The 17,731-nt window shown below is 38.5% G+C and overlaps 1 protein-coding gene across 1 annotated transcript in view; it reads right to left on the bottom strand.

Moving 5' to 3' along the window:
* LOC149222698 (uncharacterized) overlaps positions 1-17,731 on the bottom strand; it is a 159,950-nt gene that overhangs the window by 101,172 nt on the left and 41,047 nt on the right. Inside the window, exons 2-3 of the mRNA XM_089385587.1 lie at positions 4,723-4,832; positions 4,514-4,625 (exon numbers count right to left, since the gene is read on the bottom strand). Coding sequence (XP_089241713.1) covers positions 4,514-4,625; positions 4,723-4,832 — 222 coding nt within the window. The remainder of the gene's footprint in view (positions 1-4,513; positions 4,626-4,722; positions 4,833-17,731) is intronic.

Here is a 17,731-nt window from a genome sequence, read left to right as displayed (position 1 = left end):
GTGGCAGAATGTCTCAGTTCCCCTGTGGGGCAATGGATCTGGTGAGTACTAAGGCCCTAGTCTTGGGCACTGCATCAATCATATCTTGAGTCCTGGAAATAGCGTCCACTAAGGACATGGGCTTGTAGGCCCTCACCCAACCACGCAATGGCTCAGTAAGCCCCTCCACATACAGCATAATCAACCAGGACTCCAAGATATCCAACACCACCATGGCCAACCCCTGGAACTTTGAAATGTAGACCTCTGCGTTGCTTGTCTGTCTCAAGTGGACCAACTCCCTGAAATGTAGCTGAGGGTCCTTCCTCTCGAACCTCTCAATCAGTCTCCTGGTAAACTCGGTGGAAGAGGTGATATGAATGTGTCCCAACATAATCAGCTCGTGGTACCACCACTCCTATGCATCTCCCTCCAGTTGTAGCGTAGCAAACCAGATAGTGTTTGTCTCTCGCATGGGGTTCAGGTGAAAGTAGGTGTCTAGCTTTTGAACCCATGCCCTGGCTGAACTTTTAGCCAACCCATCATAGTTGGGGAGTGTAACCTTCCCCGCTATCTTCTGCACCTCTTGACTAGACTGCCCCCCTCTATAATGAGTCCCAGCCCCAGTAGTATGCCTCTCCTTTGGGTGAATGTACTCCCCAAAGGACATCACTCTCCTAATCCTAGGGTATGGTCCCTCGAACCCATCAATACCTGATGCAACTAATTTGACTAAATCTGTAATTGGGTCTGGCTCCCTCTCATGCTCTGGCTCATCCACAAAATGAGGCATTGTAGGACAGCTTACCTGACCACGCAAAGGGTTCTGTGGGGGCTGGAATGTACAACTACCTCCCCCTCCTCTGGAACTCCCATCACCTTGGGGCTCTGCCTCTGGCCTCCCATTCACCTGCAAACCCATCACCTGCTACATCAGTCCATCATCAGCTAACCCTGCCTCAACATTTGTTGATTGGTCCTCATAGGACCCGATTTTGATCTCCCTGTCTAGGTTGTTCATTGTCCCCTTGGCAGTGTTTTCAAAAACGGAACTGGTGACCCCACCGATCCACCTAATGAACCGGATTACCAACCAGAACCAGTCTAACTGGGACTGGTTTGGTCTAAACGAACCAGTTTTAGAAAAACACATTAAATAATTAATTTTTAATGAAACAAAACTATTTTTAAGATTTAAAACCATGATTCCAAGCCAATAGAGACAAATATGCAAAGTTTGCTCATTTATATACCATGTAAAGGTGAATATATCAAAATGGCACCGAGTGCAATACATATCATCGACAAAATAGCAAAATACATAAGAAATGAGGCTTTAAATGGCCTATAAAGTCCAAAAACAATGCTGCAAGCTATGAGGCCATTGGCCTACTACAAGTCTACAATGTACACTTGATCAATCATCAAGTTCATCACCACTACTAGCCACAAGATCATCATCAGGAGCTACCTAGACATCATCTAGTTCAATGTTTGAGGATGCCTCAGCTTGATCTGCAACCTCAGTAGCAATGCCACCAATAACAATAGAAGTGGACCTAATGGAAGCACGAGTTTGTCGACCTGCACGACTAGTGCCTTCCATTGGTTCTTTGCCTTTCCTTGATGCTGCTACTAATCCTGGTTTTGATGCTGCCACAAAATTTGCTTCATCTCCCGCTAAAGCCATGTCGATATCAAAATCAGCCTCAAACACAGGATCTTCAGTCTCCTCCACCCATTCTGATGTTGGATCAATATCGTCCAACACAATGGGATCTAGATCAGGTGCTTTGTTCATCATTTGGTTCCTCCTCAGTCGAAGGTTGTATTGCACGAAAACAAGATCATTTAACTATTTTTGTTCCTTAAAGGCTTGGAGAGGGTGTTTTTGGAGGGAAAGCACCCTTAATTTCCCTCTAAAACCCCTAAACTACCTTGGAAAAGCTGCACTGTGGGTCCTCGGTGGGCATGGCAGGTAACCGGCCGGTTTAGGACCGATTTAGGACCGGTTAGGTCAAATTTTTCGCCACACAGCCTATTAAACCTGGTTTTTTCACTGGTTCCAACCGGTGGGCCTGCTAACCGGCCAGTTAGACCGATAACCAGTTAGCTAGGCCGGTTTTTAAAACTATGCCTCCTGGTTCTACATGTGCCCTCTTATGCTTTCTACCCCTGTGTCAGAAAATGGGTCTAGTGCTCCCTCTTTACTTCAACACCTACCTCTTCCTCTTCCATGACCCCTTTAGAAAACCACTCCTTGGTATCTGGGTGGCATCACCTACTCTTGTTCCCCACCTTGGCTAGGAACATGCTCTGATACCACTATAATATTCCTAATAGGAAAATTAACATTGATATTAAGCAAAAATACACATGCAAACAAAAATTTTCAGACATCAATTGAACACCCACAATTTACATCGGAACTACGCCAAAATTCATTCATTTTATTAAACATAAAGAGGAGTACAATGTATGAAAAGAGTGCACCTAGGCTTGCCAAGGCAAGCTAGACAACCCTAGGTGAGAAAATGTTGTCTGGATGCAAAGGAAACCACTCCTCTTCAGTGTACTGCATTGGCCCTAGAATTTCTACACTATTGTTGAAGGAAACCCTCTGTTTGAGCTTCCATAAGTGCCCAGAAAATTATACCAAATTAATCTTGGGCTCTCCACCAAAAACCCCGAAAGGGTTTCATCTAGTTTTGATTCTCCAAAATCACCCCCAAATTCTATGGGCTCCTCCACTGCGAGAAAAATACGATCTGCAAGAATTCTACCTCTGCAACCCCTCCAAAATATTGAATAAGCTTCCCTAATCAACCTTCTTGCACCCCCAGCTCAATTCTGCCCCAAAATTCTTCCTCAAGACTTCTCAAAAATTACCTCCACCATGAACTATGCAGCCTAGGACAGCTACTCTGCAGACCTTTGCAAGGAAATTTCGACCTGGGAAAGCACACTCTCCAAGCTTGCAAATTCACTGGGGATCCACTACAAATTGACCAAGGAGAAGACCTACAAAGGCTCATTGCTCTCATCACCAGAATACTCTCCCACAAGACTATGTGGCTCCCTTTCCTGTGTTCAGTCTAAGGCAAAGGCAACTCGTACCACCTGTAAACTACTTCCCAAGCCTCCATGAAAATTATGGCAATACCTTCCTAGGGTGGCAATCGTGGTCCACCAAAGAAAGGGTGAGATTTCCCCTCAAAAATCTCTGGTGCTGAACAGCACTTCGTGACCCAACTAAATAGCTTGAGCAACAATGGTGTAGTTTGTCAAATTAGCAAAAAGTCCCAATAGCTGCCCTCATCCTCCTATTTATATTTGTTGCCTTCCCTTCCCTTGTGGGTCCCTCCACCAAATATTTTGACCTCCCTTAGCAAAAATCGATTTTTCCTTCAAGGGGTGTATATTTCTTGAGAGGTGGCCCCCACATTCCACCAACTCAAATATTTGACCCACTTTTCCTAATTTGGTGTCCAAAATTTGTGCTAGCTCCAAAATTGAAAAATTGTAGTCCTTCCCTTAGCAAAATTTATTGAGAAGGGAAATTGCACTCAAATGTAATTTTTAGTTGGAAGTGCTCCCAAACTTTGGAATCAAATCATTCTTATCATTTCCTAGGCTATTGTGGAATATCTGTACAACTTTGTTACATATGTGACAGATATTCTTGGTACATATTTGGTAGCTTGTAATGCTGGTTTCTATTGTCAAGGTCAATTTGGGAGCGATAGAGGAGCAGCTTTGCTGCATTGGAGGAGGTAACCTTAAAAATTCATTGTCACTTTTAAAGAGAAAAAAATCATGCCCTAGATGTCCTTGTGAGTGAATTCATAGTTTTAATCTTTAGACAAGGCCACTCTTAGACCAATTTGGATGTCGAGCTTGCTACAGAGTCCCTTCCCTTCCTCAACTTGTGATATTTTGTTTGCCAAATATAGGGCTGTTTCAGTCTAGTATTTACAGCCCAAACAGATCCTAGATTTATTAAAGAATTTCCCTTCGAAGTTGCATGCATGACCCCATAACCCAAACAAGATAAGGCACTGGTCTTCCTTTCATCCAACACCAAAAGGTGAAAAACATTTTCAATATGTTTTCTATTTTCTAAGCTCGTTTGCCCCCACTTTACACTACAAGTTCTACAACATATTGAGCTTAGTTAACCATAGGATTTCCACCTAGGCTAGAGTTCATCTGGTTGGAAGGGAGAAAGAAAAGGCTACTGAAGTGACAGTGGGTAGCTTATTTAAGCTTCCCTTGGGGTCTCACAACTTGTGCATAAGAAATTTTACACCAAATGAGAACCAATGAGGTAACACTATCCATGCATGTGTGTATATCTCACATTTACAAGTGCTGATCATACAACTATACATAAACTATAATAGCCAAGCTTGTTGCACACTGTATCTAACATTTATACAGTAACATCTTGTTTATTTATACAATACACAAAAGTTTTGCAAACCAAAATGGAAAAGGAGAAGAGAAAGCAAGTTGTGAAGATATATATGGAAACCTCAATCACAATAATTCCTGGAAACCCAGGTTTGCAGTACCCTCCTAGGTTGAGCTCCTTGCCCCATTCCAGTATGGATTTCCTCTTTTGCAATGATTTTATGTGGTGGAACCTGCCAACCCCAAAATTTTATGTTACCAAATTGTAGAAACTTGAGAGTAATGCATTTCAAAATAAATGTTAAAAGGTGAGCATGATGATCATAATACCATATCAGTACTCGTTTAATACGTAAGAGCTTGCAAACACTAGACATTGATCCATCATCCTTATCAGAGGAATATTTTATGTTTTTGTTACTTGTCCTTAGAGCTATTTCCTGGAAACTCATTAAAATGGCAATTTGAAGTATTAGAACCAGCGAATCATTATATCCATCAATGTTTGCATGTTTAATTTTCACTCTTATTTCACTAGCAGAAAAATATCAAAGAAGAAACACTAATCATAAAACATATAAGAAAGTGGCCCCCATGTAAGACAGTCCTGTTACTCCTGCTGCCTACACCAACCTACAGGTTAGTGAGAAAAGCCTTCAACCCCACAAGGTGTGGTTGGTGGCAGAGAACTCAGAGAAGGGGCTGTCACACTAATCCCGACTCTCTGTTTAAGCTATCTCCTAGGTTAGCTAAGGGGGTTGGTCCCTAATGAGAAGTTAAGTTAAAAGTGATACGAGTTTTTAAGAGAGTTGTTAGAGTTAAATAGATCACTTCTTGAGATTTATAAACAAAATGAATGTGAGCAATAACCATTAATATATGAGATAAGCATGAAACATATAAACAACTAGTGCCTTCAAAATATTGTTCTAAAATGAAAATTGCTTAAATGAAATGAAAAGCAAAGGTAACCCTGAAAAATGAAACAAGACATTGTTAGCACAAGATGCAAAAGACACAAATGTTTTTAAAATAAACAAATTGATGAATCAAAAGATGTGAAGATATCTTGCTAAAATACTCACAATTAGTGATCTATATATAAACAAAATGATCGAAAAACTTGAAGGTTAAACCAACATGCAATTAGCCTTGCAACATGAAATAAGAGTACTTGAAAAGGAAATGAGAGTCATCAACCATTCATGAACATGATGATCATTAAACATGAAATGGGGCTTGCTAAAGTAGACAATGTTCCAAGTACAAGAAAATTAATTTGTTGCAAAGGACATTACAATACTTGCAGGAAAGGAAATGTTTCTTGAAAACAAGAAATAATGTTCCATGTGAGACTCTAAACCATCAAGAATGCAAAAATTTGAAACTTGCAAGGTAAATGTAATGAAATATGTTCCTGGTTTATTTTATTAATTAAACTCTATAGTAAGATTGCAATTGAACTCTTAATTTTCAGACCTCACCCTCGCCCAAAGATTTGGTTCTTATAGTGAGTCCATAGAGGTAGAGGGTCCCTATAAATGTCTATTCAACCAACGTAAGTTGGAGGTAAATTTTAGTGATGCTTGGGGCATGTAAGTAAATTAACCAAACAATAAAATTAACTTCAACTTGAAATGTACTTGCTTGACATGGAATATAATGTTACTTTATGGAGAAAATTTGTCTAAATACTTGATACACGTAAGATGTGTTTAATAGTGAAGCATAAGTAGACTTGGAACTATGTTCAAGCCAAATAAGATCAAGTAAAAAGTGTTTGCATGCAAAAAATATAAATTTGTTATGAACTTAAAACATGTAGTAAACTAAATTAAAGTGCATGTAAAATGAATGTGATGCATGTTGTATTAATTTCTCAATTAGATGATATCATGCAAAATGAAATAAACCAACAAAATCACAACACCAAACCAAGTCTCCAAAGAATGGAGAGATAGGGATACCAATGGGTAAAACCCACGCTCCCAAAATCAAGAATTTTATTAGTTATTAGAGGAAGGAGAAAACTATGAAGTCTTCTCTAAAATCCAAAGAAATTCTTCACAATTTGGCTTCAAACCATAGACCTTTCCAAGCTGAAAATTTCTGCAATTTGAGGCCCATAAAAGTTCAACAAAATGCAGATTTTGAAGAAGGACAAGAAAAGATAAGCCTCCTCTATGACCACGGCCAAGAGAGAGAGAGATGGCCAAAAGAACTCGGCCTTCCTCAAGAAGAACATGGCCTTGTCCAAGAAGAACTCGGCCTAAAGGTGGAAGTAGTCACTAAATTTGAACCCCAAGGTCCTGCATGCAAACTTGTAAGTAGTTTATTGTTGATGAACCCCGCAAGTAGCTACAAGAGAACATGTTTGAAATGGTTACAATAACACAACAAATATTAGCTCAAGAAAACTATTAGCTCTATTGATTCTTCATTGTGAGATCCAAATCTTTGGACGAGGATGAGGTCTGAAGACTAGAGTTCAATTGTAACTTTGCTTTAGCACTAGTTAATAAAATAAACCGAGAACACCATTTCATCGCATTTACTTTACTTGCAAAGTTCTCAAATTTCTTGCTATCTTGATGGTTTAAAGTTTCACATGCAAATCTTATTTCAAGAGACACTTTGGATGCAAGCATTGTAATCTCTTAATTTTGCAACAAGTTTAATTTTCTTGTACTTGGAAATTGGTTTACCTTTGTAACATAATTGTATATTGTCATGAATGGTTGATTTCACTTTCAAGTACTATTATTTTGCGTTGCAAACTTAATTGCATGTTGTCATCTTGGTCTAACATTTGAGTTTTTTCTATCATCTCATTTACATTCTCATAGGTAGATTACTAATTGTTTCCTTTTGGGCAAGATAGCTTCACATGCTTTGATTCATAAATTTGTTTATCTTAAAAGCATTCTTGTATCTTGCATTTATAGTATCTTGTACTAACAATTTCTTGTTTCACTTTTCAAGATTACTTTTGCTTTCCATTTGAAATCATTTCACCTCATTTAAGCAAATATAATATCAATTTAGAGCAATTTATATAAAGGCACTGGTTGAATGCTCATGTATTGATGATTGTCATAATTATTTGATGTCATATTGCTCATATCACATTTGCTTATAAATCTCTAAGAGTAATCCATAACACTATAACGCTCTCCTAGAAACTCATATCTTTAACTTAATTTTCCTTTAGGGGCCACTCCCTTAGCTAACCTAAGAGATAACTTAAACAGAGAGAGTTAGGATTGTTGAAAAATCTAGGGCATGCATACTTAGATTGATTCTTCATATACATGATAACAATTTGCGAAGTGTTTATGCATTTTCTTATCTTAGCTTGATGTTACTTCATTATTAACATATGTGAGTTAGCTTCATCAAGCTGCTATCAAAAACAAAAGAGACAAGAACACAAAGTCTGGCTCTCTGCCAGGGCCAAAACCTCTCCCTATTGGAGAGGAAAACCCATGCGTAAATTCTTCTTATAGAGATTCTATTAACGAACACCAAGACCATGGCCCTAGACACAATCTGCCTCTCCAAGACCAAGCCATCAATTCTCCTTGTTAAGCACTACTGAGATCATCATCTTTGTTGCACCATAGATGTAATCGCCATCATGATCATTATCTTCATTACTGCTACAACACCATGATCTTCACCACTGCAGCATCCTCATTCCTGTAACATAGATCACTGTACCTCAAAGTATATAAGGTCTGCATTGTTAGACTCCGTCTCATGTCAGAGATTGATTCTTCTTCAAAACCCTGTTTTGAAGAAGAAATCATTAATATGTTGTTCTAGATTATGTAATTCATCTCCAGCTCTTCAAAGGGGAGCAGCTTCCTCAGCTCTTATCTCTGCAAAAGCACAAACACAAGTCAAAACATCATCAGCAATCAGAGGCATCATGTTTTTTGACACTGCAGATATGTATGGGCCTTTCACAAATGAAATCCAAGTTAGCAAAAAGGGTTTGCTCCGTGAGAAAGTTCAGTTGGTCACTAAGTTTTAGAATTTTGAAGCTGCATACAATCTGTTGGATGAAATGAGAGAGCTGGATATGCGGCCAACAGCACAACTATATAATGCCATTATGGCAGGATATTTCAGAGAGAATAACGTTTGCAGGGCATCAAATGTAAATGCAGATACATACTCTTACTTGATACATCATGCTAAAAGTGAGGGGAGGCCGTAAAGTACTATGAAGAAACTAAAAGATCAGGCTGCGCTTACAAAGAAAGTAACAGCACAAGTCAAACAACTAGCAAAAGATGAAGAAGAAGGTCTTGCTGAGACAACTTCGGATGAAGCCCTTCCTCCATATGATCAGGCTAAAGCTCTTGGGAAGACGAATATGGATGTTGATAGAATTGCTGCTGGATTACCATGTGGCAGTGAAGGATTCCTCTTAATGTTTGCGCGCTGGAAAAAGCTGGAGCGAGACTTGTACAATGAAAGAAAGGACCGGTTTGATATCACACAGATTCCAGATGTTTATGATTCGTGCAAGTATGACCTCATACACAATGCACATCTGCATCTTGATGGCTTGGATGAGCTCTTCAAAGTGACTCAGTTGCTTGCAGATGGAGTTATTCCTAATGAATATGGCATTAATCCTAAACATAAACTCAAAATTGGGTCAAAGATTGCACGCCGATTGCTTGGAAAGATATTGATTGATCTTCGAAACACTCGCCAAGAAGCCATTAATGTTGCAGAACTGAAGTATTCTCAAGAATGCTCTGACATATCTTCTAATTTTGGTGATGATGAATGTGATTCTGCGAAGAGATGTAGGAGAATGTCTGATGATTCAAGAAAATCAAGTGAACAGGCATTGGATCCAGAAGATCATGATGGTAAAGAGACACAGTATCGTCTGGATCCAAAGTATGCAAATGTCAAGACTCCTGAACGACATGTCCGAACTCGTCTATACTTTACATCAAAATCTCATATCCATTCTTTAATGAATGTCCTTCGGTATTGTAACTTGGATGATTCACTGCAAGGAGAACGCAGCCTTGTTTGTGATGATGCTCTTCACCGCTTGTATAAAACTAGAGAGCTGGACTATATGGCCTACATTGTATTGCGGATATTTGAGAACACAGAGTTTTGCATACCGTTTAATTGATGTACCAATGAGCAATTGTATCAACAGCGGAATCAATAAGGTTTATATGCTTACACAGTTTAATTCAGCCTCTCTCAATCGACACCTTGCGTGGGCCTACAATTTTGGCAATGGAGTAAACTTTGGAGATGGATTTGTGGAGGTTTTAGCAGCCACTCAAAGACCTGGAGAGCTGGGAAAGACTTGGTTTCAAGGTACTACTGAGGCCGTCCGCCAATTTGCTTGACTTTTTGAGAATGCAAAAAACAAAGAGATCGATGACATTCTTATCTTGTCTGGAGATCATTTGTATCGTATGGATTACGTGGATTTTGTTCCGAAGCACAGAGACAGTGGTGCTGATGTTACAATTTCTTGTATCCCTATTGAGGACAGTCGTGCATCTGATTTTGGTTTGATGAAGATTAATGATAAAGGTCAAGTTCTGTTTTTCAGCGAGAAACCAAAAGGGAAAGATTTGAAAGCAATGGCGGTGGATACGACTGTATTGGGATTGTCACCAGATGAAATAGAAGTAGCAATTCATACAGATTCAAAACACGTAGATCGCCTTAGACTTCTATATGCCAGCAACGAAGCATTAGATCTTGGTTATGTCCCAGTAAAGAGGAGTGAATTCCTTGGAAACCGAAGGAGTTTTGAAGCTTTGAAACAAGTTAACAGGGAGAACACTGGCCAGGTATATGAATTACGGCTTGGAGCATAATTTGCAGATTGTAAAACAAAGACTTTTACTGTATTGTATGGTGACTGTATCCTTTATGAGGGCTACTGGAAGGCGTTGCATATGCTTAGATCCTCTCTCAATCCAGCATGTTTCAGTTATCATTTTTTTTTCTGCGCTCATACCTATCACATCACATGTCTTACGGACACAACTACATCAGCTACAAAAGACTCTAGCAAAAAGAGTGGCTCGAAATTTATTGGAGGTTTTGGAGATACACAACAAAACTCCTTCCAAGATGAATCGGGTGATGACTCTAGTATCGATTCCAATGGGCCACGAATGCGCTGTATTCTTTGCACTACTGCTGCAGTATCATTAAAGCTGCAATATCATTAAAAAGAAAAACATGGTAATGATTATGGTATTTAGTTTGCCATGGCGTTAATTGGGTTTTGCCTTCATTTTTTGATAACAATTTGCAGCGACATCTCAGCTCCACAGAAATCGTGCGACTGACCTCATTACCCCATACAGGATTTTGTTCCATGATTTCCGCCAGCAATTGATCCTTTGGAGATTTTGTGGGATTACGGGTGATGTGGCTCTTAGAAGGCGGATTATGAGCTTTTGTTGATGCCACCATATTGCATGTGATTGGGTGTGTTGGAATTTGATGGTGGTGTTGACCTCTACTGGTCAACTACCCATGCAGTGCATCCCGTTTTTCTTGACAGAAAGAAGCAGCACCTGATCAGCATGTCCGTGCCATCCTGCCATCATCAGCAACTTGATCATTTTTGTTGTAAACCCAGTCTGCATGTATAAGTTGTAAATAATCTAAGCAGATCAGAGTCATGTATGTAAAGTTGCCTAAGTGGACCTAACTTTCTAATGATGATCTGCGTCCCGGGAGGTTTTTCGTCTCACCGATCCACGGATCGGCAGAGTTTTCCTTCAAACCTGACCCCAAAGCCGGGATGGATTTCGTCATCAGAACTTTAGGAGAGTCTTATATGTTAATCTGCTAGATTATAGTTGTGTCGCAGAACTGGGTGTTCTATGAGGGTCTGTATTAAGTGGGTTCATCCCTTTGAGATGTAAATTGTAAAAATCATGATGAAATGTGTCTTGAGGGTTGAAAATGTTGTAAAACCCCTCATGAGTCCTAGGTCCTAGGTCCTAGGTGATGTTTCCAACAGCTTAGTTTGATGATCCATCTTAAAATGAATTAAAAAATTAAAAAAATGAATAAAAATAATAAAATAATAAAAAATTAAAAAATGAAGCAAAAACCCTAACTAATAAAATAATAATATTTTAAGTTAATAAATCGACGGATGAGATCAAGAGATGTCTTGATCCTCATCAACGGTCGAGATCAATTCTACATGGATCACCCAAAACTAGCCGTTGGGATCATTTCCTTTATATAGGGTCTTAGGGGGTCATTTCAGATCATCTGATCTGTGAGTCTGTACTGAAAAAGCTTTCTTGTGAATCTGATTTTCTGGTTAATAAAAAGACTTTGGGGTTCAAACTGGCTGGTGTTACTCTCCGGAATTGTTGTGAGATGATTGTTTTTTCTGCATATTTCAGTTTTCAGCAGTTAATAATAGCTGGTTTTCAGAGTATTGTGAGTACAGGTATCTTGCTCACGTGCTAGGGTTTGAATGTTGTAGGGTTTCTGGAATGATGGCAGGTATCTCCATTATTCCTTGAAATCTAACAGCATTTCTTGCCCTCTTTACTGATGTTTGCTTGAGGTGTGCAGGAGATTTTTAGGTAAAAGTTACAGGTGGGCGTTTGGGGAAGTTCTAGGCTGAACCAGCCGACTCCCACAAGCTTTTCTGTGCAGAGCCCAGCTGATTGTGCCCTGGGTTAACCTTTTAAATTTTATTTCGTGTTTTACATTGAGAGATTTTTCTCTGTTCAGAGTGAAGTTCAAGTTTTTCTGATATTTCGAAAGTATTACTGTTGTTATAGCTAAATCTGGCATTTCAGGGGCCACAATTTGTACATTATTGGGCTGTCTTAGGGTTTCAATTCTTAATGTTTCAGATCTAGTTTTTCTTTTTTTTAAATTTTTTTTTACACAGTTTTCTATAGGGTTTTGTCTCTTTGCATTTACAGGAACAGGGTCTCTCCAGAGGTATCTTCAAATAGCTTCCTGCCGCCAGCAGAGGTAGAGGAGGGTCCTCTCTGCGTATGCACAAGGAATCATCCCCATCTGCCACCAAACGAGACTGCTGAATGTGGGTTTCTGAGAAAGAAAGACAAAAAGTTTTCAGACTGCCCATCCCCAACATGTAACCATCCAAAAGAAGCAGCGATTTTTCATTTCCCCGCCGTCAAATTCCTTTGCTGGCAAATAGAAAGCCGTGACCCTATCTGCTGCCATCAAAACACATGGGTATCAAAGCATTTGCATTCACCGCCTTTTGCAACGAGAAATGGTTTCCCACAGGTAATGCGTGTTTATTCTTGAATGAAAACGTGTGATTGGTAATGCGTTTTGTTCCTGTCAGACAGCATTAGAAATACGATTCTCAGTTGACGGCTAGGGTTCTCTGTAAAATCCGAGCTCAGTTGAAGTCTTTAAGCAGAAATTCGTCCAGGTAAGATTCGAAGCAGTCTTAATCTAATCGCTCCAGTCACGCTTTCGACATGCTCACGCTCAGGTAACTTTGGGTCAGCTGTTGTACGAATTTTTTTCTGCCTGCGTATTCGTTTTGGGTCTTTAGCATGAATGAAGTCTAGAGCATTTGAAACTAGTTCATATTTCCGCTGTCATCTTTCATCGCATTTGATCTCATTCACGCTTTCAGCCGTCGAGTAATCGCGATTTTTCTTAAGTCACCAACGTTCTTCACGGGTAGTCATAGTATGCCTGAAGCCATTCCGTCGTTCTCTAAATTATTCGTTGTTTGTCATATGTTTTATAAATGGGCTTAGCGTGATAGTTGGTGGCTTAGTTAGGGTTCTGTAAAATAAAAAAGGGACAGACGTAGTTTAGCATAGTTTCATTAGATTTCATTTTATTTTTAATTTAGTTTAGGATAGTTCCGTAGTTTATTTTTAGATGTTAATTCTTTTTTTTAGTTATAGTTTCATTACATATAAATTCAAAAAAATAAAAAATCAAATAAAAAGAAAATGCGTTTATGTTTAGCTTAAATTTCAATTTATTGTTTTAGTTTAGTTTAAAGTTCTTTTTTATTTTTTATATAGATTCGTTGTTTTAAAAAATCATAAAAAAATGTGTTTTGTATTTTAGTTTTTGTTTAGTTAATTTTATTTCATGTGTTAGTTTTTAATGTTAGTTAGATCTTAGATTTTTTTTATTTAGCTTTAATTAGATTTTAATTTTAATTTTTTGATTTTTGAATAAAAAATGAAAAATGAAAAAATATATTTTTTAGTTTTATTTTTAATGATTAGAATTTAGTTTTAGAATTTTAACCTTTTAGGATTTTTAATTTTTTATAACATTGAAAAAATAAAAATTGAAAAAAGATTTAAAAAATGTTAAAAAATAAAAAATTTGTGGGAAATTACTTTTGCCAGATTCAGCTGTTTTCATGTTATCATCTTTCATGCTGAGATCTAAATTTTTAAGCCGAGATGCGAATAGGATATCTGGTTAATGGTTTATGACTTGTGGTGGTTTAAAGCATTCATCTTTCTAAGCTTTCAGTTGCTGGATATCGTTTTGGTCATTTTAAGAGCATTGTGATTTAGCTGATTCCTGTTGATGACAAATGATTGTTGTTCACGTTTTATGTTTCTATGTCATCTAACTAATAATCATTTTAATAACAATCTCTTAAGGCACTGGTCTGCTAACTAATCAAATCATTTTAGTGCTTAGCTTAATCGTGTCTCGTGTCTCCCACCCAACTGTTTGGCAGTTGGCCTTCAGTTTCACAGGGTCTACCCCCCTTAGCGGCGGGAGACAGGCTTAAACGGAGGGATCGGGGATCAGAGTGACAGCCCCCAATCCGAGCGTTGTCGTGTCAATCCGCGCGACAACATTTTTTGGCGCCGTTGCCGGGGACAGAGTTTTTCTGTTCCTGGAGTTTCATCGACAATCATTCATCTTCGCATCTTTCTCATCTCTCAGTCGAGCTGGCAGATTCAATATTTTGGCATCTTTTCATCACATATCAGCAGCATCTCTTCGGTGTGTTTCTTGTTTGGGTGGCGACTCCATTTTCTTATTTTTTCCCAGACAAGAAGCCTCCCGCATATTTGTTTGTTGGTTACTTCTTGGATCTTAGAATCAGTTTTATTGTTCAAGTGGCGACTCCACTTCTTTCATCTTTTGATTTTCTTGAGCAAAGAGCTAGTTCTATCATCCATCTGATCCCTTATTGTTCATCATGGATTATTCATTTAAACCATGTCATTTTATTGATAATCTCCATGATCTTCCGAAAGAGGCCATTGGTAAATTACTTAAGTTCTCGGGTGATGGTTCGGTCGCTGTTAAAAGGCATTTAAACATGTTTACTTGTGTAAAGATCTTGTATTGTAGATTTCCTCAATATAATAATGAAGATTTCAAGATGCGTCTATTTGTCCATTCTTTAGAGGGTGATGCCTTGAATTGGTTTAATAATTTTCCTAATGATTTTTTCACTTCTTTACAAGACATTCTCGATGCTTTTAAAGATAGATATGATAGTCCAAACAGCTTGCCTTCTACCTCTAAAATTGTGCAAAAAGAAGAAAGTAATCATATTAAAGGTCAAGCTGTTGAAGAAAGAGTTCAAGATCAGAATATGTCATCCACCGGAAATATTGCAGTTCATGATAGTGAAAAATCAGGGATAAATGACAATGAAAAGGAGGAGCAAAAGCGAATTATACAAGATCTAATGATGCTGGTAAGAAACATGGAAAGCAATCAAACTAGTCTTATCAATGATGTTAAAACTTTAGGCACCCACCTGGAAAAACGTAATAGGGAGTTGGAGGTCACTCAAAATCAGCATGCTAAAGAAATTGAGGCCATGAAAATTAAGTATGAAACAGAAATTAGAAGCATGCAAAACAAGATGTCAGTCTTAGAGGAAAATATGGTGACCATGAAAACTGATCATGATAGGGAAATTGACTCTATGACATTCAATCATAACAATCAGTTGGCTGACATGCAAGCGAATCATAAAGAAGAAATAAATTTCATGCAACATTGCTTGATGGACATAGAGGAAAAGAATGATAAAGTAATAAAACACATGCAAGAACACCATACCATGCAAATCAGCGCTATAAGGGATGAATGCTCTAGTCAGATGGATGCCATTAGAATACAAGTTCAAAAGATTCAACAATGGTCAGATGATAAGAGAAACCAGGAGCCTTCTCATTTGCCGCAACAAGTTCCATCTTACTATGAGGAGGTCATTAGGTGGATAATTGAAGGTGATCCAAATAAGCTTAAAAACGATAAAAATCAGATGCAAGACACAAAAGGACTTAGCATGCATATCTTACACACTTCATCTGATAGTTTCGAAACAGAAAGTTCCAGATCATCAGTAATTCATCCTGCCAGAAAGAAGAAGCGCAAGAGGAAGAAGATTAGACGAAGATTTGATGCATCAGACGGCCGTGAGCAGCTTGATTTTCGGATAGGAAGGAGTCCTACCATATGCAAAATTGGACATGGCACATCCGACAAGCAGCCCACAGATTTGCCTGAAAGCAGGCAAATGCTCAGTATGCACTACATTGAACACATCTGATGCCGTAGGGCATCCTTTTGTATCGTATTTCTAACCCTACTCCTTGTTTTTTCCGCATTTTCGTTTCTGTTTTAGATAGTTAATAAATGAAGAGCTTTTATCTTTCCTGTGCTTAATGTATATGCTGATTTTTTGGGATGGACGCTACTTATTTTTGTGTTGTATGGATGCAGATTCTGGATTCTCACATTCCTGCAAGCAGCAACGTGTCCCCAAGTAGAGCCAGATGTTGACCTCTACTGGTCAACTACCCATGCAGTGCATCCCGTTTTTCTTGACAGAAAGAAGCAGCACCTGATCAGCATGTCCGTGCCATCCTGCCATCATCAGCAACTTGATCATTTTTGTTGTAAACCCAGTCTGCATGTATAAGTTGTAAATAATCTAAGCAGATCAGAGTCATGTATGTAAAGTTGCCTAAGTGGACCTAACTTTCTAATGATGATCTGCGTCCCGGGAGGTTTTTCGTCTCACCGATCCACGGATCGGCAGAGTTTTCCTTCAAACCTGACCCCAAAGCCGGGATGGATTTCGTCATCAGAACTTTAGGAGAGTCTTATATGTTAATCTGCTAGATTATAGTTGTGTCGCAGAACTGGGTGTTCTATGAGGGTCTGTATTAAGTGGGTTCATCCCTTTGAGATGTAAATTGTAAAAATCATGATGAAATGTGTCTTGAGGGTTGAAAATGTTGTAAATCCCCTCATGAGTCCTAGGTCCTAGGTCCTAGGTGATGTTTCCAACGGCTTAGTTTGATGATCCATCTTAAAATGAATTAAAAAATTAAAAAAATGAATAAAAATAATAAAATAATAAAAAATTAAAAAATGAAGCAAAAACCCTAACTAATAAAATAATAATATTTTAAGTTAATAAATCGACGGATGAGATCAAGAGATGTCTTGATCCTCATCAACGGTCGAGATCAGTTCTACATGGATCACCCAAAACTAGCCGTTGGGATCATTTCCTTTATATAGGGTCTTAGGGGGTCATTTCAGATCATCTGATCTGTGAGTCTGTACTGAAAAAGCTCTCTTGTAATCTGATTTTCTGGTTAATAAAAAGACTTTGGGGTTCAAACTGGCTGGTGTTACTCTCCGGAATTGTTGTGAGATGATTGTTTTTTCTGCATATTTCAGTTTTCAGCAGTTAATAATAGCTGGTTTTCAGAGTATTGTGAGTACAGGTATCTTGCCCACGTGCTAGGGTTTGAATGTTGTAGGGTTTCTGGAATGATGGCAGGTATCTCCATTATTCCTTGAAATCTAACAGCATTTCTTGCCCTCTTTACTGATGTTTGCTTGAGGTGTGCAGGAGATTTTTAGGTAAAAGTTACAGGTGGGCGTTTGGGGAAGTTCTAGGCTGAACCAGCCGACTCCCACAAGCTTTTCTGTGCAGAGCCCAGCTGATTGTGCCCTGGGTTAACCTTTTAAATTTTATTTCGTGTTTTACATTGAGAGATTTTTCTCTGTTCACAGTGAAGTTCAAGTTTTTCTGATATTTCGAAAGTATTACTGTTGTTATAGCTAAATCTGGCATTTCAGGGGCCACAATCTGTACATTATTGGGCTGTCTTAGGGTTTCAATTCTTAATGTTTCAGATCTAGTTTTTCTTTTTTTTTTAATTTTTTTTTACACAGTTTTCTATAGGGTTTTGTCTCTTTGCATTTACAGGAACAAGGTCTCTCCAGAGGTATCTTCAAATAGCTTCCTGCCGCCAGCAGAGGTAGAGGAGGGTCCTCTCTGCGT

This window comes from Pinus tabuliformis, chromosome Q (genome assembly GCF_031772625.1).
Source record: "Pinus tabuliformis cultivar Carrire ecotype Pingquan chromosome Q, CPIR1, whole genome shotgun sequence".
Taxonomy (NCBI): domain Eukaryota; kingdom Viridiplantae; phylum Streptophyta; class Pinopsida; order Pinales; family Pinaceae; genus Pinus; species Pinus tabuliformis.
This window is presented reverse-complemented; position numbering and strand designations above follow the sequence as displayed.